General features: G+C 36.0%; 1 protein-coding gene across 2 annotated transcripts; it reads right to left on the bottom strand.

The window, feature by feature from the left end:
• Window positions 1–1,039: 1,039 nt before the first annotated feature.
• Window positions 1,040–2,444, bottom strand: LOC145033880 (uncharacterized). Of its 2 annotated transcripts, none has more exons than XM_078982374.1 (2): window positions 1,314–2,444; window positions 1,040–1,221 (listed from the first exon to the last, which is right to left on the bottom strand). In XM_078982374.1, exon 1 carries the CDS (start codon window positions 2,224–2,226, stop codon window positions 1,330–1,332), a length of 897 nt encoding a protein of 298 aa, XP_078838500.1. In that variant the 5' UTR covers window positions 2,227–2,444; the 3' UTR covers window positions 1,040–1,221; window positions 1,314–1,329. The 2 variants fall into 2 exon arrangements, with proteins under 2 accessions (XP_078838500.1, XP_078838499.1); XM_078982373.1 differs by having other exon boundaries at window positions 1,040–1,218.
• Between the last annotated feature and the right edge of the window lie 20,478 nt (window positions 2,445–22,922).

Here is a 22,922-nt window from a genome sequence, read left to right as displayed (position 1 = left end):
TGGCATAATTATTTGTTTTAAATGACGAAAACGACCATATTTTAGCTAATAATTCGTTACGAAAATCGTATACTAAATATTTTGATAAAGAAAGTGACAAAAGTTACATTATCAGCGACTTCGATTATACAAAAAAAAAAAAAAAAAAATGTCACCAAATCTAAGATATCTAAGAGGAAAGCAATTTACCTAAAAACAAAACATATAGCCTTTATGTGTTCTTGTTGTAGGGTTATATATATTTATTTGGTTGGGTTTTAATCATTGCCCTATCTATGACCTAATGTGAGTGGGTGTACCACAAAAGTTTCAACTTATTAAGTGTGATACCCCACCATCTTCTTAAAGAAGAACTCGACAAATCCAATTTTAGAACAAGAACTGAGAAAACATGACTCAATTTAATGAAGTTCATACGAAATTTAACAAAAAGTTATCGGGATATATATATATATATATATATATATATATATATATATATATATATATATAAATCAATTTAAACAAGTTCAATCGATATACAAGTCTTTGAAATATTTCATATTTAGTTATTTACCTTGACTTAGAGTTCCATAAATTTGACTAAAAACCTAGAGACATCAATATCAATTCTGAATCTAAATGTTTTTGTTTCTCAATTTCTGTAATAAATGTTGACTCTAAATTTGTGATGATGATAGTTACTTGAGCAGCTTTGAGTCGTACTCATCTTTTGGTTGCATGGTAGATTACTCATAAATGATATAAAGATATGAAGTAAGTCAGGTCTTTCGTTTTCAGTACAATCGAATTCTACAAAACGTGCATCATAGGATTCATAATGTTGTAGCAAGAAATTTGCAATGTGAGATTAAAGCAAACAAGTGAGTATACGTACTAATTAACATCAAGAAAAAAAACATCTAAATCGGTGATAATGGTTATGATTAGATCAATAGTTAGTCGGATTTTCGTTATCGTTAATCTTATTTTTGAAAAGTTCCAAACGAGATGTTAAAAAAGAAAGAAAAAAAAATGAATGAATTATTTAAACGTACATATCACGAGTGTCATATATTGGTAGATAGATCAAAGTTACAAACACTCAAAAGGCATAAAAAATAAATAGTAAAATGGATTAACTGTTTAATCAACAACATTTATGGACTTACATCCTTAAGGTATATATCTCGCTCCATCATCGACCAGATCTTTTGCAGTGATCAGTAATAGATCCGGCTGCTGCCATTGAAGAGTTAATTATTTCAAGATAACAAAGAAAAGGATTAGCAAATCACGTGTATATGTGTTTAAATATATAATGTGTATAGTACCTCTTCAAGATCTAGATCAATGGAGATTGTTCTTAAACTGGGATATTGAATCTTTTGATCCAACAAAGTTGTGGGAAGTATACAGAAGTGAGTATGGCTTTGGAAGCTTTTGTTCCATGAATGATTCCCCAATTTTGGGTTCGTGGTTGCTTTGTGATTGAAGATAGCAGTAATTACGATCATCAAGAAGATTCTTGGAGTCGTTGTTTTCAAGGTTTTTGTTTCGGGATTTTTCGATTGTTCTTTCTCTAGCTCTTGCTCTTGCCTCTGCTCTTAACTGGATTCTAGCTGCAAGATTCATCGAGAAACCAGTTTTCGGATTTTTTGGTGTTGTTTTCTTCTTCCTTTTGCCGCCATTAACGTACTTAGCTACTGGTTTCTTCTTTTTGCCCTTCTTTTCGACATGATCTCCTTTCTCCATGAAAACTTCTTCACATTGATCAGTAAGAGTTGAAGGAGATAACGTGTGCTTCTTTTCTTCGAGCAAGTCTTTAATGGCGGACTTCGATTTCGTAAAGAGCCAATCAAGGGTTTTGCTTGCTTTATCAAACCCTAACAAATCTTGAAGACCAAAAAACTTTCTTGAAATCTCAATTGATAATCTCACCCGCCGATCTCTGGGACCTTGAGCTGTGAAGATCTTACTGTGTCGATCTTTCTTTGAAACTGCAACTCGCTTTCTAGAGGGAGAATTCACTGATTCTGAAAGATTCAGATGATTGCGATTATCGGAATTTTGTATGCTTGATGCTTTAATGGGTAAAGGAGTTTGAAGATGATCAAAAGAGCAATCTCCGGCGATAAATGGGTGGTGGTTGAAATGAACACCATCTTTTTCGTGACCAAAAAAGACACCAGAAGAATGAGGGAAGCCATTGATTGGAGAAGGAAAGGAGTTGGAGAAATTAAACATATTTAGAAATAAATTTAGAACCTAAAAAGGAGAGAAAATCTTCAGCTAAATTTTCATCCAATTGAAGTAAAAGGAAATAGATCAAAGCACCCTTTTCCTTCAAATGGATTAATCTACATTATGCAGCTTCTTAAAGACTACAACTCTTTATCTTTTAGGGCAACAAATGTTCATCTTTTAGGGCATCATTAAGTAAACTCCTGGCACTTCCTAAAAAGGAACAGTTTCTTTCTCGAAAAATATGGGGTGAACCTGTACCTTCATATAAGACATACAATAGTGAACAGAACCCCTTGTTTCCTTTTTTTAAAATAAGAAAATTAAATTATCATAGAGGAAACAAACAAAAACAAATAAAAAAAAAATTATTGATGGGAAATTCTACTCAATGGCATCAGCTCTTTTTTCCTGGTCAAAGCCAAAAAGCTATATTTCGTATTATAAGAAATGATCGTCTAGGGTTTATGCAATATAACGTTTTATAGATCATAGGGACTGTACGTGCATGAAATATATTAATACATTTATCTTTTCTGATTTTTGTATTATTAATTATAGATATTTAATTTCATATAAATTCAGAAAACTATTAATAATTTCTGATAATATATAACATATTCAAAGACACATCTAGAATCATGATCAAAATCAAAAGCAAGTAATTCATATACTTATAACAATACAAAAAAAGAATAATAATAAATAAAATAAAATAAAAAAAAAAAGAATAATTTTGACGTAAATATATTTCTAGAAATTTTGTTTATCAATCAACCGAATTTTACTAAGCCAAGATAAGATAGTAGAAGTGGAATTGATATGGTACCGAGTTTTTTTCTTCAAACCGTATACCGTACCAACTATAATTTTTATAAGATTTTAGCTACCAGTATCGTACTATGTATACTTGGTACCAATTAATTTGGTTACCAAAAAATTTGATTGGTACATATTAGTATTTGGTATATACCAAAATTTTTAACTAATATGTATTATACGTGAATATAAATTGAATTTGTGGACATTTGGCCGTTGCTTCACTCGCTTCTATTAGTATTATTTTTTTGGAAACCACTAAAATGATTAAAAAATGTTCACCCCTAGCAAGTTGCTAGAGGAAACAAATCGAAACAGTAGAAGAAATGAGAAGTTGGTATTCATTTTTAAGTTTTAATGTATGTATCACTAATCTCGTTCACATCAAAAAATAAGTATTAAGAAATTTATCGCTCAATGTATTAATTTAGTAATTCTAAGACTTATTAGTCCTTATTCTAATTAAAACATGAAGATATGAGAACTCATATTTCTTTGTATTTATGAATTGATATATATATATATATATATATATATATATATATATATATATATATATATATATATATATATATATATATATATATATATATATATATTGATTGGTACGGTACAACCGTGATATTCAAAATTTCATACTGTTACCGTACAAAAACTACTTAATTTGCATGGTATTACCAGCCAAAAATATTGACTATCAAACAAGTTGGCTACCGATATAATTGGTTCGGTTGGTAAAATATTGGTTGGTTCTCTGTAATACATATTTGCAAAGCCTACAAGATAGTAGTCATGAAATATTTAATTTTATCCTTATAAATGTTATTAAAAAGGCATGCAAATGAATGTGATTTAAAATAAACTATATTCTTACACAATATTAATTTAAAACCATGATAACTTTTCTTTTTTTAACCATTTGATTCCAACAACTCAAAAGTTTTTTTTTTTTTTTTTTTTTTTTTTTTTTTTCGTATGTATTATAATTATTAAGTAATCAAATTAATATAATATAAGTTATAATTATTGGATAGTTTATTAGATTTATCTAAATGATTTTTCATATTCCTAACATTAATGACAGTTACTAATAACTACTTTTCACTTTTCTCATGTTGCACCTATTTAGTAGTATGTAGCACATTCATGCATTTGAAAGGTTTGTCATTCAAACATGAAGATACGAGGAATTAAGTTCTTTCGCATCCACGATTATTGCAATGAGAACCTTTTTTTTTTTTTAAATAATAGTGTTTATGTTAAGAGGTAACGCGTAAAAACCAATAACCTCCATTGTTATGGAAAAAGTGAGTTTGATTTTTTTTTTTCTCAATTGACTAAACATTTCATACATTCTTTTTAATATGATTTATGGGCGTTAATATGTTTTTGTAATAGAAATGTTACAATAAACGTTTTAGTATTTTTGTGGTATTAAAAGTTATAATATTTTTTTCATACATTTCTTATTTATTGTATATAGAAAAGGAAAATCTCCAATAAAGTCCTAAAATTTTAGTCCGGTTTATGTTTTAGTCCTAAACTAATTTTTGTTTACGAAAAAGTCTCAAAAACCGGTAAAAGTTTGCATTTTGACCCCTTTTTACTGGTTGGAACCGGTAACAAATTAATTTATGACTATTTCATAAATAGACTCAAAATATTTGGATTTTTCTACAAAACAAAAAATATTATGGTTTTTCTGTAAACAAAAATCTTATTATTATTATATTAAAAATATAATTAAGTATACTGTTTTTTAAATTTGTTATTATTAATATTATTAATAATACATTTAAATACATTTAAATTAAAAAAAATATTAAAGACATTTTATAAAGGTGAAGGTTGAGCGGATGGTAATGCTTCAAGCTTTGAAATCATGAATGTCTGTTTGTATATTCTAACTTTGTACATGGTCATTTCACATTTATTATTATTGTTTTTAATTCAGAATATTAACATTTAACAATTTAAAAGAAACTACTGATTTTTCAAATTGTTTACAAATAGTGAGCATGTGATATGCGTATATGTCTTGTGTGTAAGTATTTTTGAATTACCAACATGTGTGTTGCTCTTTTTTATTACTTTATTCTTGTGGTTTTTTTGGAAACATAGCAGATATAGTGTGATAAAGCAAAATAAATCATATTACTTTCTATTAAATAATATATTTTAATTAATATTTTCGAATTTTGATATGGGTTACCAATGTAAATATTTATTGTGGATCTGTTGGATTTGAAAAGAAAACATATTACCTTAAGAAATTTTATATACAAAATGAGAAATCCTTTTATCTTAAGAAATTTTATATACAAAGTGAGAAATCCTTTTATCTTAAACTATTTATACATAATTTTACAAATATGCAACTTCTTTTAAATTGTTAAGTGTTAATATTTTGAATTGAAAACAATAATAAGAAATGTGAAATGATCATATACAAAGTGAGGACATACAAGCAGTGATTTCAATGCTTAAAGCATTACCATCACCACCATCTTCACCTTTAAATAATTTCTTTAATATATTTTTATTTAAGTGTATTTATATGTATTATTAAAAATATTAATAATAAGGAATTTAAAAATTAGTATACTTGTTTATTATAATAATAATAATAATAATAATAATAATAATAATAATAATAAAGTTTTTGTTTGCAGAAAAATCCTAATATATTTTTTTTTTGCAGAAAAAATCTCAATGTTTTAGCTCATTTTGTGAAATAGTCCCTATATTTTAGGTTAGTTTATAAAATAGTCTCAAATTAATTTGTTGCCGGTTCCAACCGGTCAAAATGGGTCAAAATGAAAACTTTTGCCGGTTTTTAGAACTTTTTCGTAAACAAAAATTAGTTTAGGACTAAAACGTAAACCGGACCAAAATTTTAGGATTTTATTGGAGATTTCCCTATAGAAAATCATTATACTTTTGATATATATATATATATATATATATATATATATATATATATATATATATATATATATATATTGTAATTCTAAAACAAGAGTAAGTTTATTCTTTTATTGCTATATGTCATCATATTAGGTCTCTTAATTAATGTAATGTCATTTGTCAATTTATTTACTTTTCATTTTAAATTTCTCACTCTAATTACATTAAACTAATAATATTAGAATAATAATTAAAATAAAATTAATACATATTATAAAGTCACATATTTATTTAAATCAACGATTATTATTTTATATAACTAAAAATATCTCTTAAATAATAATTTATTTGAAATAATTGATTAATAATTTTGAGTTTTTACTACAAAAGTTTAATTAATTTTTACTAAAGGGTCTAAATGTCGTCGGTAATGGTAATAGCGGTAACACATCGTCGGTAGTAAGTCATTACTAATGCTCCGTCGTTATTGATCAATTTGTCGTCGCTAATGCTTATGTCGCCGATAATATGTCATGTCGTCGCCAATGATGAAGTCGTCGGTAATGATGAAGTCGTCGGTAATTCTTTCGTCGGTAATAACATTTTTCATTTTTAATTTTTTTAATCAACGATTTTGGTCGCCTGTAATAGTTTCAGTGTTAATAGTGTCGCCGATAATTACATAATAACATCCGATTAAATATCAAAAGTAATAGTTTTATCGGTAATAGTGTCGTCGAGGAATAGTGTCGTCGATAATTACAAAAAACAACCAAAAGTTTTACAATTTTAATAAGAAGCAAACTGTGACAACAAGTGTAACATACAAATAAAGCTCATCTCTACATACCATCATCTCCGTTCTCATCGTTTCCTCCTTGATTATTTTGTAATTGAAAAAACAAATAAAACTCATCTCTAGATGTCGGGTCATTGAGTATTACCCAAAAAATTTCCAACTACATAATAAATAACAACATATATAAACTTATAAGTTAAATTATGAAACATAAACAAAAACCACCAAAGTGCATTGTTATTTTTAAACTTAGACAAAAAGCTAAAGTACACTACTATTTCTTACACTTGGGACAAAAACCTAATTACCAAAGCTTTTAGCAAATAATCACCACAAAACCAAAATTACCAAATCAAGATGCATTTTATGATGCCAAAGTAGATTGCTATTTTTAAACTAAGACAAAAAACCAAAGTACATTGTTTTTTCTTGCACTTGGGACAAAAACCCAATTACCAAAGCTTTTAGCAAAGAATCACCACAAAAACAAAATTACCTAATCAACATGCATTTTATGATGAGAAAGTACATTTTTATTTTTAAACTAAGAGAAAAAGGCAAAGTACATTGCTATTTCTTACACTTGGGACAAAAACCCAATTACCAAAACTTTTAGCAAATAATCACCACAAAATCAAAATTACCAAATCAACATGCATTTTATGATGATAAAGTACATTGCTATTTTTAAACAAAGACAAAAGGCCAAAGTACATTGTTATTTCTTGCACTTGGGACAAAAACCCAATTACCAAAGCATTTAGAAAATAATCACCACAAAACCCAAATTACTAAATCAACATGTATTTTATGATGCCAAGATAGATTGTTATTTTTAAATTAAGACAAAATACCAAAGTACATTGTTATTTCTTACACTTGAGACAAAATCCAAATTACCAAAGCTTTTAGCAAATAATCACCACAAAACCAAAATTACCAAATGAACAGCATTTTATGATGCCAAATTAGATTGCAATTTTTAAACTAAGACAAAAAACCAAAGTACATTGCTATTTCTTGTACTTGGTACAAAAACCTCATTACCAAAGCTTTTAGCAAATAAGCACCACAAAAACAAAATTATCAAATCAACATGCATTTTATAATGACAAAGTACATTGCTATTTTTAAACTAAGATAAAAAGCCAAAGTGCATTTCTATTTCTTGCACTTGGGACAAAAACCCAATTACCAAAGCTTTTAGCAAATGTTCACCAAAAAACCAAAATTACCAAATCAACATGCATTTTATGATGCCAAAATAGATTGTTGTTTTTAAACTAGGACAAAAACCCAAAGTACATTGTTATTTCTTACACTTGGGACAAAAACCTAATTACCACAGCTTTTAGCAAATAATCACCACAAAAAACCAAAGTAGATTTGTGACATCCCCAATTTCACGGCCAGAAAAGACCGATTTTGTTTATGCGTGTTTGAAAATCAGAGTAATATTTTACATAAAAGTGTTGCGGAATTTGTTCCCAAAATAGAAATATGATAAATTTTATCAAAGCATTTCCATATAAATGTATCTCTTTAAAAAGACTCGGGATGTCATGTTCGATACATATCAAAAGCATAAACAGTACATTATAAGTCTTACAACAGTTATTTACAACTACTGACCTATAATCCAAAAATCCCTCATCATAATCCAAATTATGCTCTGAGTCCACTACCTGTAAAACAGAAAGCTAAGTGGGTCAAGCTTGGAAGCCTGGTGAGCACATATGGTTTTCAACCCACAAATAATAATAAATTTATTAATTTCATCAATCAACAATAAATTTATTAATTTCATCAAACCAACAGTAACCCTGATTACTCATTCCCATTATCCTCACTTTACGTCCCTAAACACATATACAAGGGACCTAGTCTATGGATTTTATCATTGGGATGGACTTTACTGTTAAGGGGATTCCTCAACCATATATGTCTGTAAGGAAACCATGAAGGGGATGGAGTACATCAGTGAACATCAAGCCCACAAAAACCTAAAGTTTGTGAGCCTGCTAGCGTTCCACTAGACTGTCTAGAAGAGTTTGTGGTTGTCATCCATACTCCGCTAGATGACTGGAACAACAACAACAATACGAGAAGTGACCAACTCGGTGAGTCGAAGGATGAATCAGTGAGTTGAGCATGAAGGGACTTAGAGTTTGTGGGACTCGGGGAGTCTTAGGGTGACTCGGCGAGTTGGGTCGCGGTATAGGAGTGTTCAGGGCCTATGGACTCGACAAGTCAGCGGGCTAACTTGGCAAGTAGAGTCAGTCAGGAAGTTTGACTTTGACTGAGGACTATGACTTTGATCAAGAGTTGACCAGTTGACTTCCAAGGGTATTTTGGTAATTATTGGTATTTATGGAGTTCAGTCTTTTGGTATTGATCAATGGTGGAGTTCGTGTCGGAGGTTGGAGCAGCGTGATCGTATCTTTCCAGTCAACAATTGCGAGGTGAGTTATCCTCACTATATCGATAGGGTCTAAGGCACCAAGGTCGGCCCTTTATCAGATTGTAATCCGGGTATTGTTGTGATGTTTTTGCTTTGCTATGTTTGCATCCTGGTAGTTAGGATGGTATATGTTAGAGACCTGGTTAAGTTCGGTATCCTGGTACATAGGATGATGCTATATTAGTGACCGGTTAGGTCGGTATCCTGTTTAGAGTATGCTATGTATGTGATCTGCTAGATCGGTTGATTGATGGTTAATTGTTATGTGGTTATATGTTTATGTGAACATGGTTGGTTGATTGGGGTTGGGTTGAGGCGGGTCCTGCTTTGTGTTGTAGGCCAACATACCAGGGCGGACTGGACATTCCGAAGGCCCAGCGAGCGGTGCGGATAGGCTGTAGGCCCCACAAGGGCGGACCAGACATGCCAAGGCTCGGAGAGTGGACCAGGCTGACTGAAGGCTCGGTGCGGGCAAACCAGTCATACTGTAGACCCAGAGAGTGGACCAAGTAGATTGAAGGCCCGATTTGGGCGGACCAATCACACTGTAGACTCGATGTATATGGCTAGACTCAGAGGGTGGACCAGGTGGACTAAAGGCCATGTACACCAGACCAGTCACACAGTAGACCCGAAGTACATGGCTGTTGTGTTCTGTTATGATATGTTATGTGTATGGTATATATGTGGTTGGTATTTTTGGGGTATCTCACTAAGCTTTCGGGCTTACAGTTGTGGTTTAATGTTTTCAGGTACTTCAGGAGACTATGGCAAGGCGACGGCGTGATCGTACCGCTCCTCATGTTTATGTTTTATGATATGGTTTTGGGAATACTCTAATAATAATTGTATTGAAAACCTTTTTGTAATAACTTAATGAAATTGGGTTGTTTTTGGAAAAGTTTAAATTGGCTTGAATTTTTAGAGTGTTACAAGTTGGTATCAGAGCCTTGGTTTGAGTGAATTTGAGAAACATTCGTGTGAATCCAGTCTTAAATCAAGGAGATTTTTGAAAAGAGAATTTCAAATGGTTTTCAAAAATGAATAAAGGAGGACGCGGAGGTACGATCAGCCGGAGCCAGTAAGTAAGCCCCAAAATACCATACAAGGTATTTGTTTATGAGATATGTTAGAACAACATGCTAGTACTAGTCTAGGGATCTTCAGGAATTACATGATAGAAATGTCTGATTATATGATGTCTGCTAGCCTAAGGTTTCCTTGTATGAAATTGAAATCATTACTGTAGATATTTAGTGTATGCATCATGGCCATATGTAATTAAGATCATATACCCTAAGAATGTTTGATTTGGCCTTATGTTATGTTCTTGTTTGATTGGGAGCTTAGGGTAGGATTGAATATTCGAAAGTCTATAGGGTCCAACATTATGTATGACTAGCATACACTAGTGCTGCAGTAAGTAAGCCCCAAAATACCATACAAGGTATTTGTTTATGAGATATGTTAGAACAACATGCTAGTACTAGGCTAGGGATCTTCAGGAATTGCATGATAGAAATGCCTGATTATATGATGTCTGCTAGCCTAGGGTTTCCTTGTATGAAATTGACATCATTACTGTAGATATTTAGTGTATGCATCACCGCCATATGTAATTAAGATCATATACCCTAAGAATGTTTGATTTGGCCTTATGTTATGTTCTTGTTTGATTGGGAGCTTAGGGTAGGATTGAATATTCGAAAGTCTATAGGGTCCAACATTATGTATGACTAGCATACACTAGTGCTGCAGGAGTTGGTGGAAGTTTCATGGTCGGGTGAGTTATGGGACCTGTAGGTTAGTATGAGATATTTAGTTTTCCTCTAGGATTGAGGATTTGTTGCTTGTTATGTTAGTTCATCTTTAGGGTGTTGTGGTGATACTTGATGTAAATATGGGTAGGTGTGGAAGGTAGTATGGGCCCGTACTACTGAAAGCACAAGACCCATACGCGCATCAAGGAACTCACAACCCCTAGGGGTGGGTTGGGGGTTGATTCCCGGGATAGTGGGAGGTATCTGATGTTTTTCGTTGTTTTTCAGTATGGTGGTTACGAGGCATGCTGGGAGTGGATCCGGGTCAGGATCGGGAGCCGGAGAGGGCGGTCAGGGTGAATCGGTGCCACCCAAGTGTTGGATAAGGTGTCTAAGTCCATAACTTATTTGGTATATACTTGACCCGACCGGCATGGTCCATTTGGGTTGCATCTCATCCAAACTATTATGGATAATTTTATGAGAGTTATACACATATGTTTATTAATATATTATGAGTTATAATATATTAATATGAAGTTACGTTATTTAATTAGTTTTAGTCTTAAATTAATTATGAATTAATTTAGAGATTAAAAGGAATACTAATTAGATTATGGGCTATTTGTTGTATATAGTGTGGGCTAATACTCATTTGTTAATGGGCTAGGCTTATGTGGAAGTCCATGGATGATCCATGGAGCTTTTAACCCATGGATCCTTGGAAAGGAAAAGACATGGGTTATTAAGGTTTCACCCTAACCATGCACACTATATAAGCATGCTTATGGAGCATGAAATGGAGCCTAAGAGAAAACTAGTGAACTAGTGTGTGTGTGTGTGTGTGTTCATGTTTGTGGCCGATTTTATAAAAGGTGTATACTCTCTCAAAGTTTTCCAAGAGTTTGTGGTGTTTGTGATTCCATTTGAGGCATTCACACTATTGGTGCTTGGCCCTCAAACTCCTTAGAACCAAACTCACCAAAAGGTATGTAATCTCTTCTAACTCTTTTATGTTGAAATGTTCCCCATGCCATGTAAGATAGGTTATAAACCGTGGAAAATTATTATTTTGCATGTATTTAGACAAACATAGATCCAAGGTTTATTAGGGTTGCATGCACACTTAAGAAGTGTTAGATTGCTCAAAACACAACAGTGGTATCAGAGCCTAGGCTTGCTTGTTTGATACTTGATGCAAAATAGTGAAAAAAGTTGAAATCATTGATGTCTGCATGGTGGACTCGCCGAGTCCATTGGGGGGATTCGATGAGTCCAAGGCAAACTTCAACCTACTCGACGAGTCAGTTCATGCACTCGACGAGTAGGATCGAAAGAGTGCAGATTCTCGACTTTTGCTGCTGGAAATGGAATAGAAACATTACCCTAAATTGTTTTGGTGTTATAAAACTTATTTTAGTTGGTGTAATGGTTGTTCTAATCCATTTACAATAGCATATATCAAAATTCCATGATTTTATGTGTTCATATAATTCTTGAATTTTTGATGATCATGTTCATGTTCTTATGAATTTAGAAAATGATAGGAATTATTTGCTGAATTGTTTAGAATTAATTCTTGATCATTTATGTGTTTTAATGGAGTCCATAATTTTTCCTCAAGTTATGGATTTCCAAAGGTCACTCTTATTTAACACACACTTAAAACACATAAGTTACATGAAAATGAAGAGTCTTCATTTTTATGAACCTTTAATTCATAAGTTATGAAATGAAGAGTTTTGCAAAGCTACAAAACTTGCCCTCAAGTTTTGGAATTTGTAAAGTTTCACACACTTTAATAAACTTTAATTCCAACCCTTAGAGTTTTAATAGTTAAAATTCAACCCTTATACTATTTATAACATTAATGGTTAATTATTATATATATGTATAAGAATAAGTCGTTTTACCGTTAGTAGGCCTCATTCACGAAGCCGGTGTATAAGGTGGGTATAAGGTTGTTGCCTATAAAATGGCGACTTAATGGGTGTATACTCTCACCCACCGCTTGCTTGATCGGTGGAGGGTCGTTAGCCGAACGGGTAGAACAATGACTTTAAATCCTCATTAAAAGTATAATGAATATTATAAAACAACTAAACTCTTTTAATTCCCAATCTTAGTTATTTTAGGAAAAATGTGAACATGGTGCTAGTCCATGGAATTCACACTTTGTACCTTACCAAGTCGTTGGTGGAGCGTGTGTGGTTAACCGGCACACTAACTAGGACTAGTAAGGATCACGAAGGGTGACTTAATGTTTGTCATAGATCAATGGAGCGTGTGTGGTTAACCGGCACATTAATTAGGTGATAATATTAAGGGTACCAAGTGAATTAGCATGGTTATTCACACCTTGTTTTGTGATCCTCGGCATCCCAGTCACAAAACTTGAAGGACACAATCGAGATTGAAACATGCCATTGAAAAGTTCAATGAATCTCAAAAGAATCTAGGAATTTCAAATCCAATTAAACCTAATAAATCATTTCATTTTCATGGTGGAAATTGGTGAATCGTCATTCACCTACCTTTCAAATATATTATTACTTAGATTACGGCATCCCTCTTCTAAGTGTAATATATTGTGATTGGATCCTAGCCTTAATATTACATTTGGGTGTCTTATTAAGGATCCTATATATCTAATCTAAACTTACTTTATTCTTTCAGATGTCTTCCAACACTAATGCTTCAGGCTCTAACCCAGCTGGTTCTTTCTCTCTCATGAATCTTTGTGGGAGGGTCATCTTTGATGGTTCCAACTTCATGGATTGGATTAGGAACATCAGGATGGTTACTCGTTATGAGGACAAGGAATATGTCCTCGATAAGGAGTTAAAAGAACTTGATGAGTCTACTGCTACTCCTGAGGAGATCGTTGAATTCAGGACTCATGAGAGAGATGCTACTAAGGTGGCATGTATCATGATGGCCACGATGACAGCCGAGCTCCAAAAGTCATATGAAGATTTCTACCCTTTTGAGATGCACCAAGACCTAATGGAAAGATACCATCAGAGTGCTCGTCAGGAGCGGTATGAAATAATCTCCTCCATAATAACTACCCGCATGAAGGACGGTGAATCCGTCACGAGCCACATGCAAAAGATGCAAAGGTATGTGGACCGTTTGCTGAAGATGAATGTTAACATCCCCGAGGAGTTGGCAATTGACATCATTTTGCACTCCTTGCCTTCTTGTTATGATCATTTTCGAATGACATATCATATGAACAAGGAGGAAGTTACCCTCAACAAGCTTCAAGGACTCTTGAAGACCGCTGAAACCGGTCTTAAGGGTAAAGCGGTTGTTACCTCTACTACTCCTACTCCAACATCTAACCCTGTTTTAGCTATTGGGCAAGGCAAAGGGAAGAAGAGGAAGCACCCTTCGAAGGGTACCAAGGGAAAGTCTCTTGAAGGCTCCTCATCAAAGACTAAGAACGGTTCTGCCACTCCTTCTGCCATTCCCAAGGATGCTGAATGCTTTTATTGCCATGAAAAGGCACACTGGAAGCGAAACTATCCTAAGTACTTGCAGGATCTAAAGGATGGGAAAGTGAAACCCACCCATGTAGGTATTTACACTATATTGTCTACTTACTCAACATATTCTAACTCTTGGGTGCTTGATACAGGATGTGGTATTCACATATGTTATGATTTGCAGGGCCTAAGAAGAAGTGAAAATGTGGAGCATGGGAAGATAAAATTGATTATGGGGAATAGGAAGGCTTCACCTGTTTCCAAGATTGGAGTTTATACTTTGTTGCTTAATAATGGGTTAAAATTAGATTTGAATAAATGTGTGTACTCGTTTGAAATGGCGAGGAATATTATTTCTTTTCATGCTTTGTACAAACAAGGTGTTACCTTTTCATTTGATAATGAATGTGGTGTATTAGTGCTTTCTTTAATAATGTGTTTTATTTTAAAGCATTACCTTGTGATGGTGTGTATGAAACTGTGTCGATTGTAGACAACTTAGGAAATAATGTGTTGTATATTGATTCTTCTACTAGCCTAGATAAAGCATCATTGTGGCATTGTCGTCTTGGACATGTAAACAAGAAACGCATAGGCCAACTCCAAAAGAGTGGAGTCTTGGAATCATTTGACCTTAAATCGGATGATAATTGTGAATCTTGTCTACTTGGAAAGATGACAAAATCACCCTTCACTGGAACTTGTGAGAGGGGTGAGGGTTTGTTGGACCTAATACATACTGATGTATGTGGGCCATTCAAAACCGCCACAAGGGATGCTAATCGGTATTATGTGACTTTTATTGATGATTTTAGTAGATATGGGTATGTCTACTTAATCAAACATAAGTCCGAAACCTTTGAAAGGTTTAAGGAATTCAAACAGGAAGTAGAAAATCAATTGGGCAGGAACATTAAGATGCTTCGATCCCGATCGAGGTGGTGAGTATCTTAGTACCGAGTTCCTTGACTATCTTAAGGGGTGTGGGATTGTCTCACAATTGACTCCTCCCAGGACACCACAGCTGAATGGTGTAGCTGAGAGGCGTAATCGAACTTTGTTGGACATGGTTCGCTCTATGATGAGTCGAGTTTCGTTACCAATCTCTTTTTGGGGGTATGCCTTAGAGACTGCCGCCCATATCCTTAATCTAGTCCCTACAAAGAAGGTTACCAAAACACCTCATGAGATGTGGACGGGGAAGGTTCCCAATTTGGACCACATCAAAATTTGGGGTTGCGAAGCTTTCGTGAGGCGTGAAACTCATGATAAGCGTGAACCCCGAAGTGAAAGGTGTATTTTCATCGGCTACCCACATAAATCCTTCGGTTACCTTTTCTACAGACCCAGTGAGAATGTGGTCTTTGTAGCACGAAGAGGGATCTTTCGCGAGAAAGAATTTATAAGCCAAGGAGACAGTGGGAGGCAGATTGATCTTGAAGAAATTCAAGAATAAATTGGTGAAGGAGCCTCAAACACTAGCAATCAACCTGAGGAGGAAACTCCTGTTGATCCAACTGACGAGTCTGTACCTCCTGAGGCGTTCCACACGGGTTAGGAACACACCTTCATTTTATTATGGCTTTCATATTACTACAGAAGGTGATACGTTTATTAGTGATAGTACACTGGTAAATTTGGATGAACCTAGCAGTGTTAAGGAAGCCATGGCAGGCCCGAAGTCTGCTAAATGGAAGGAGGCTATGGACAGCGAGATACAGTCCATATATGACAATCAAGTTTGGAACTTGGTTGACAATGCACCAGGCCGTAAAATAGTCGGGTGCAAATGGATCTTCAAGAAGAAGACAGACATGGAAGGAAAAGTGCATACTTATAAGGCTCGACTGGTTGCGAAGGGTTTTACTCAAACTCAAGGTATTGATTATGACGAAACCTTCTCGCCGGTAGCAAAGATTAAGTCTATTAGGGTTATGTTAGCCATTGCAGCATTTCATGATTATGAAATATGGCAAATGGATGTCAAAGCCGCTTTCCTTAATGGAATGTTGGCTGAGGATGTGTACATGAATCAGCCAGAGGGCTTTGTCAGTGCAGAGTACCCTAATAGAGTATGCAAGCTTGAGAAATCCGTTTATGGATTAAAACAAGCATCTCGTAGCTGGAATCTTTGTTTTGATGAGAAGGTAAAAGAGTTTGGCTTCTCGAGGAGCGAAGATGAGTCTTGCGTGTATGTCAGAGCTAGTGGCAGTATAGTTAGCTTCTTGGTACTGTATGTGGATGACATACTACTCATAGGAAATGACATCCCAACCTTGCAGGAGGTTAAGTCCTGGCTTGGGAAGTGCTTTGCTATGAAGGACCTAGGGGAGGCTACCTATATCCTAGGGATAAGGATATTAAGAGAAAGGAGTAGAAGACTAATTGGACTTAGTCAGAGTACCTACTTGGATAAGGTGTTGAAAAGGTTCAACATGGAGAATTCCAAGAAAGAAGATTTACCGATCCAAAGCAATACCAAACTGAGTAAGACTCAGAGTCCGAGTACAGAGGCAGAGATAGCTGAGATGAGCCAATTACCGTATGCTTCCGCAGTTGGCTCGATCATGTATGCTATGACTTGTACCCCTCCTGATGTGGCATTTGCTTTGAGCATGGTCAGCAGGTTTCAAGGGAACCCTGGCAAGGCTCATTGGACAGCGGTAAAGAACATTCTCAAGTACCTGCGGAGGACTAAGGATTGGGTCCTTACCCTTGGTGGTAGTGATGACTTGAAAGTATTAGGGTATAGTGATGCTGGTTTTCAGACTAATAGGGATAATTTCCGCTCTCAGTCGGGCTGGATCTTTACCTTAAATGGAGGGGCAATTTCTTGGAAGAGTTCCAAGCAGGAGATGGTGGCTGATTCGACTTGTGAATCAGAGTATATAGCAGCGAGTGAAGCAGCGAAGGAGGTGATATGGATAAAGAACTTCATCGGAGACCTTGGAGTTGTACCAGCTATTAAGGAACCTATAGAGATTTTCTGTGACCACAATGGTGCGGTTATCTTAGCCAAGGAACCCAGAGATCATGGCAGATCCCGACACATTGACAGAAAATATCACTTCATAAGACACAAGATTGAAGAAGGACTCCTTGTGACAAGGATGATATCGTCAGATGAGAATCCTGCAGATCCCCTTACGAAAGGACTGACGAGGGTTAAGCATTTTCAGCATGCGAGACGCATCGGGCTGAGGGACGATATTAGTTTTACAGATTAGATAGTTTTCCTGAAACTTGTAAAATGTAATTGACATTTGATGATGAGTAAAATTTGTGATTTATTTATGAGTAAAGTGTTACTATCATTGTCAATTATTTACTATTGTTTCAGTTTTGCATGTTTTGACTTCCAGAATAATTAATTTATTCAAACCTCCACAATCGATCATACGTCGGAAGTAGGTATGAATCAAGATTGTCATGAATTAGGTTTCTAGATGCCTTAAAGGTGTTTAGACATGGCAATGGTTGCTGCAACATTCATGAGTACTAATAAGTTATGAGTATTGGTATAAACCCACGCTCACTTGTATCACTTCATGTAATTTATCTCGAGTGATCGTGAGACGATAACATCATATAAATCTTTAAACCTAGAGATATGAGTTGTTACCTATGAGTTGGTTATGCATTGATTGCACGTAAACACATCAGTAACTTGATGTTATAAAACGTGCCTTTGTGTACGATTCAATAAGTAGTAGAACAAGCATATCAGTCGAAGTTTATCTGTTCCTTCTAGAAATAGAAGCGATATCTGGGCCCCTCGATGATTTTGTGTTGACCCATGTACCAGGCCTGGTCAGAACTAAACCGATGTGTTCAGTGAAGTTCTTCGTCAAACAAATCGGAAAATCGAGAAACAACTGCTAGACAATAAGCAAGACATAGTTCCATGTGTTTGTTCGGCTGATATCATGAGAACAGAGGATTATGTGATCACTTATCTAAAATGGCGCTTCATAGTTCGACAGAGTATTCATAGTTCAAGGGAGTTTTCGAGAGCTACGATTGCTGGTTGGTTCCTGAAGTTATAGGCAAATACAGTTAATAGACTTATCCAAGTGGGAGTCTGTTGGATAAGGTGTCTAAGTCCATAACTTATTTGGTATATACTTGACCCGACCGGCATGGTCCATTTGGGTTGCATCTCATCCAAACTATTATGGATAATTTTATGAGAGTTATACACATATGTTTATTAATATATTATGAGTTATAATATATTAATATGAAGTTACGTTATTTAATTAGTTTTAGTCTTAAATTAATTATGAATTAATTTAGAGATTAAAAGGAATACTAATTAGATTATGGGCTATTTGTTGTATATAGTATGGGCTAATACTCATTTGTTAATGGGCTAGGCTTATGTGGAAGTCCATGGATGATCCATGGAGCTTTTAACCCATGGATCCTTGGAAAGGAAAAGACATGGGTTATTAGGGTTTCACCCTAACCATGCACACTATATAAGCATGCTTATGGAGCATGAAATGGAGCCTAAGAGAAAACTAGTGAACTAGTGTGTGTGTGCATGTGTGTGGCCGATTTTATACAAGGTGTATACTATCTCAAAGTTTTCCAAGAGTTTGTGGTGTTTGTGATTCCATTTGAGGCATTCACACTATTGGTGCTTGGCCCTCAAACTCCTTAGAACCAAACTCACCAAAAGGTATGTAATCTCTTCTAACTCTTTTATGTTGAAATGTTCCCCATGCCATGTTAGATAGGTTATAAACCTTGGAAAATTATTATTTTGCATGTATTTAGACAAACATAGATCCAAGGTTTATTAGGGTTGCATGCACACTTAGGAAGTGTTAGATTGCTCAAAACCCAACATCAAGGTCATCGGTCAGATAAGTACGGATGAGTTGGATGCTAGGATTTACGAGATCTTGCATGATGAGGTTGCTACTATGTTCCGGGCCGAGTTTCCGGAACTGTTTGGGTCGATCAAGACCGCTATGGTCGAGTATTTTGATGAGTGTTATGCGGCTCTAGCAGAGACAGCGGCCGTAGAATCCGCATCGGCTGTAACTACGGCAGAGGGAGGAGCCAGTCGGGGTTTCTAGTATCGGGACTTTGATAACACAAAGGTCCCTACCTTTGATGGAGTTCAGGATCCGATCTTCGCTATGAGGTGGTTTTTTGAAGTGGAGGGATGTTTCTTCACGTTCTCATGCCCTGCTGATCAGAGGGTGAGGTGTGCTCTGAACCCGTTGAGGCTCGGGGCAAAGGATTGGTGGAGATTGACTACGGGATCTTATTCTGATGTGCAGAGGGTTGCGGTTACTTGGGATCAGTTCCGAGACATGTTCAGTACTCGTTATGTTTCGCGGGTCGAGAGAGAGAGAGAGAGAGAGAGGTTGGCTCAGGAGTTCCTGGAGCTGAAGCAGGATACAAAGTCAATGACGGAGATCACCAGGATGTTACCGAGAGGGCGATATTTTGCCTGGAGTTTGCTTCGGAGCAGGCTCAGATGTCCCGATATCTTAGTATGCTTAAGAGGGATATCAGGCAGTTTGTGTCTACACATAGGTGAGAGACCTTGCTGGAGTTGTAGGAAGCCGCTCGGTGGCGTGAGTTGGAGATTGAGTTACAGTTGAGGGAGCAGAGGCAAGCCCCGACACAGTTACAGCCGGAGCCGAAACGGTCCAAGACCGTTGATACTAGGTTGGGAGAACAGGGCAGTCGCACTTGTGGGAAGTGCGGGAAAGGTCACACCAGGGTTTGTAGGTCCGGTGGTGCGTGCCTTAAATGCGGGAAAGAGGGACATCATGCGAGGGATTGTCGACATTCAGCCTCGGTTCGGGATGTGAGGATTTGTTATCAGTGTCATCAGGATGGTTACATGAGGGCCAACTATCCACAGCTTACTGCAAGACCGCTGCAGGCTCCAGCACCGACCACTTTGAGGATTACGGGTGGAGGTCAGGGTGGAGCAGAGCCCCCGAGGGCTCCGAGACGTGCTTTTCAGCTTATAGTAGAGGAGGTTAGGGCAGAGCCGGATACGGCTGCAGGTATGGTTCCTTCTTGATATCTTGTTATCTTGTGGTTGTTATGGAGTATTATATATCTGCTAGTCTTGTTCGCATAATTTATGATATTGTATCTATTCAATCTTTCAGGTTTATGGTATTATTAAAGGGTCGGTAGTTCGGGGTCGAAATCAGTTAGCATCCAAGGTATTGATGGTCGGATTTTGGTTGATTGATTTTGTTGTCGGATATAGAAATTGCGATTTGAGAAGTATTCAGCGAAGATTCGGACTCCCTTAAAGTTCAAAATGTGCGATTTCGGATAAGTGATTTTTTGGAGGTTGCTCGTTTCGAAATCGGATCAAGTAAAAGAGAATTTGTTGAGTAGGATCGTGTAAGTGATACCGGTTGGGTCACTGATGGTTTGTAGTCAGTACTCTAAGTGGGGAGAATTGGAAATTCTCAGGAGGATCGACAACATGAGAGGTCAATTAGCTGTGTGGGTTTCAGCAGCGTTTCAGTCAGCCAAGAGTGTGGGTTGGTATGAGTAAGTAGCAGACTAGTGGGGGCAGGGAGCATACCATGGATTCAGGGTAGATAGTGTTTGATCTTAGGCCTAGGTTTAGGCCATGGATAGGATTCTAGGATCGGAATAGAGTTAGAGTTCGAAACCCCTAAGGGGCTAGAACAGTATGTACAGGAGAGATTCCCGGAAAGAATGGTTCAGGGTGACGTAAGACAGTTTGAGCGGTCCAGATGGACTGAAGGCTATGGGCATACCAGTCAGGCCGAAGGTTCGGGGAACGGTCCAGACAGGATGAAGGCCCAGGAGGGCAGTCCAAATATACTGAAGGTTCTGAGAGTGGTCCAGATAGGCTAAAGGCCTGGTAAGGTGGTCCAGTCATGCTGAAGACTATGTATGTGTTAGTGGGTCGGTACGAGGAGAATGAGGAAAACACATAACCAGGGGATGATAATTGATATAGTCTGGCCCCAAGCATTGATCATGTTAGTGGAAAGTAGTGCATGGAACCGAGAGTCCTTGCGAGCATATCCAGGGTATATGGAAGTACGAGAATAGCAGTTGCTCTACATGGACAATGTAGAGTGAAGTGTAGCTCAGTGGCATGAGCAGGTGTGGTAAGGGTTGTTGGGTGGACTTCCTGGAAAGGAAAGGCATGTGTAGTGACAAAGAACATGGTTTGGCATGCGGAATTAAAGCTTCCACAATTGAACATGGTGATTTGGGTGTTTAAGAGATATATTGAATGTATATGGTGTTACACAAAAAGGATCTAGATCTAGACTACATAATTAACACACACTTACACACTCACTTCTACATCTCTCAAAGCACACCTCTACAAGTGGACAAACCCATTATTTATAGAGGTGTTTACATGTCTCTCTCTCACTCTAACTACCAAATGGGTCTAAAGACTAAAGCACCACCAGCAAGTGGGTTTTACTAAAGTTAAACATTTACAAAGTCATGAATGAAGAACTTTGCACCCCAACATTCTCCCCCTCAAAGTTAGGACAAATCTTCCAAAATCAAGCACTACGCGGTTCGAGCCTCAAAGGTGACACATGTCGAAACGAACTTCAATCTTCAATTCTTCCATAACTCTTCAATTTGGGCTCTAGGATGTGAGACCATACAATCCGAGCAGCAACGAATGATTAAGAGTATTCCAAACTCCAAGTAATCACCCAAAGTTGCGCATAAAAACACACCCCAAAAATCTTCAATAAATCCAAACCCATTTCGAATACATCACTTCCGAACTTCCAATTGCATCATCTCGTAGACTTCAAAACTTCAAGATCACTTCGGTCTTCAAATCCGCGTAATATGAAAAATTCAAGTTCGAATTTCCATATAAAACTTCTCCCCCTTTTTATAATCGAAATTTGATTATAAAACTCCAAAGGAAAAAGAACGTGCTCTATTCGGAATTTTTCATGTCAAAACTCTCCCTTAACATGTGGGATAAACTTTGTGCTTCAATCCGGAAAACCCAAAAAATATTCAATTTTTGTTGTCGTTCACGGATCGCCTTTGACAAAATTTCTCAAAAATGGGTAGATATTATCAGTTTCAAAATTCTGCAGTGACCCGTTGCGCCCAAAACAGCAAAATATGCAAAACTCTCCCCCTTTTCCAAAGCTGGGTAGAAAGCGTCAATTTGCACAAACTGTAGGGGCCTGAAATGCACAATCTTCAATTTTCAGCAAAAAAATAGTCCTTTTTCGAATTTGGGTGAAAACTGCCAAAATTTTGAAGTTTCAGGGACCATCTTCGTAAATTCTGCCCTTGTTGCTCAAACATACGAAGACTAGTTCAAATATACGAAGCCTCAAACAATTTTCGAAGTTGGGTGAAAAGTGTCAAACATACGAAACATGCTTTAATTTGCGAAGTGTCAACAATTCGAAGGTTCAGGGGCCATTTTCGAAACATTCTCA

This window comes from Lactuca saligna, chromosome 3, assembly GCF_052625555.1.
Source record: "Lactuca saligna cultivar CGN05327 chromosome 3, ASM5262555v1, whole genome shotgun sequence".
NCBI lineage: Eukaryota > Viridiplantae > Streptophyta > Magnoliopsida > Asterales > Asteraceae > Lactuca > Lactuca saligna.
Note: the sequence above shows the minus strand (reverse complement) of the source record. Positions and strands in the feature narration are given on the sequence as shown.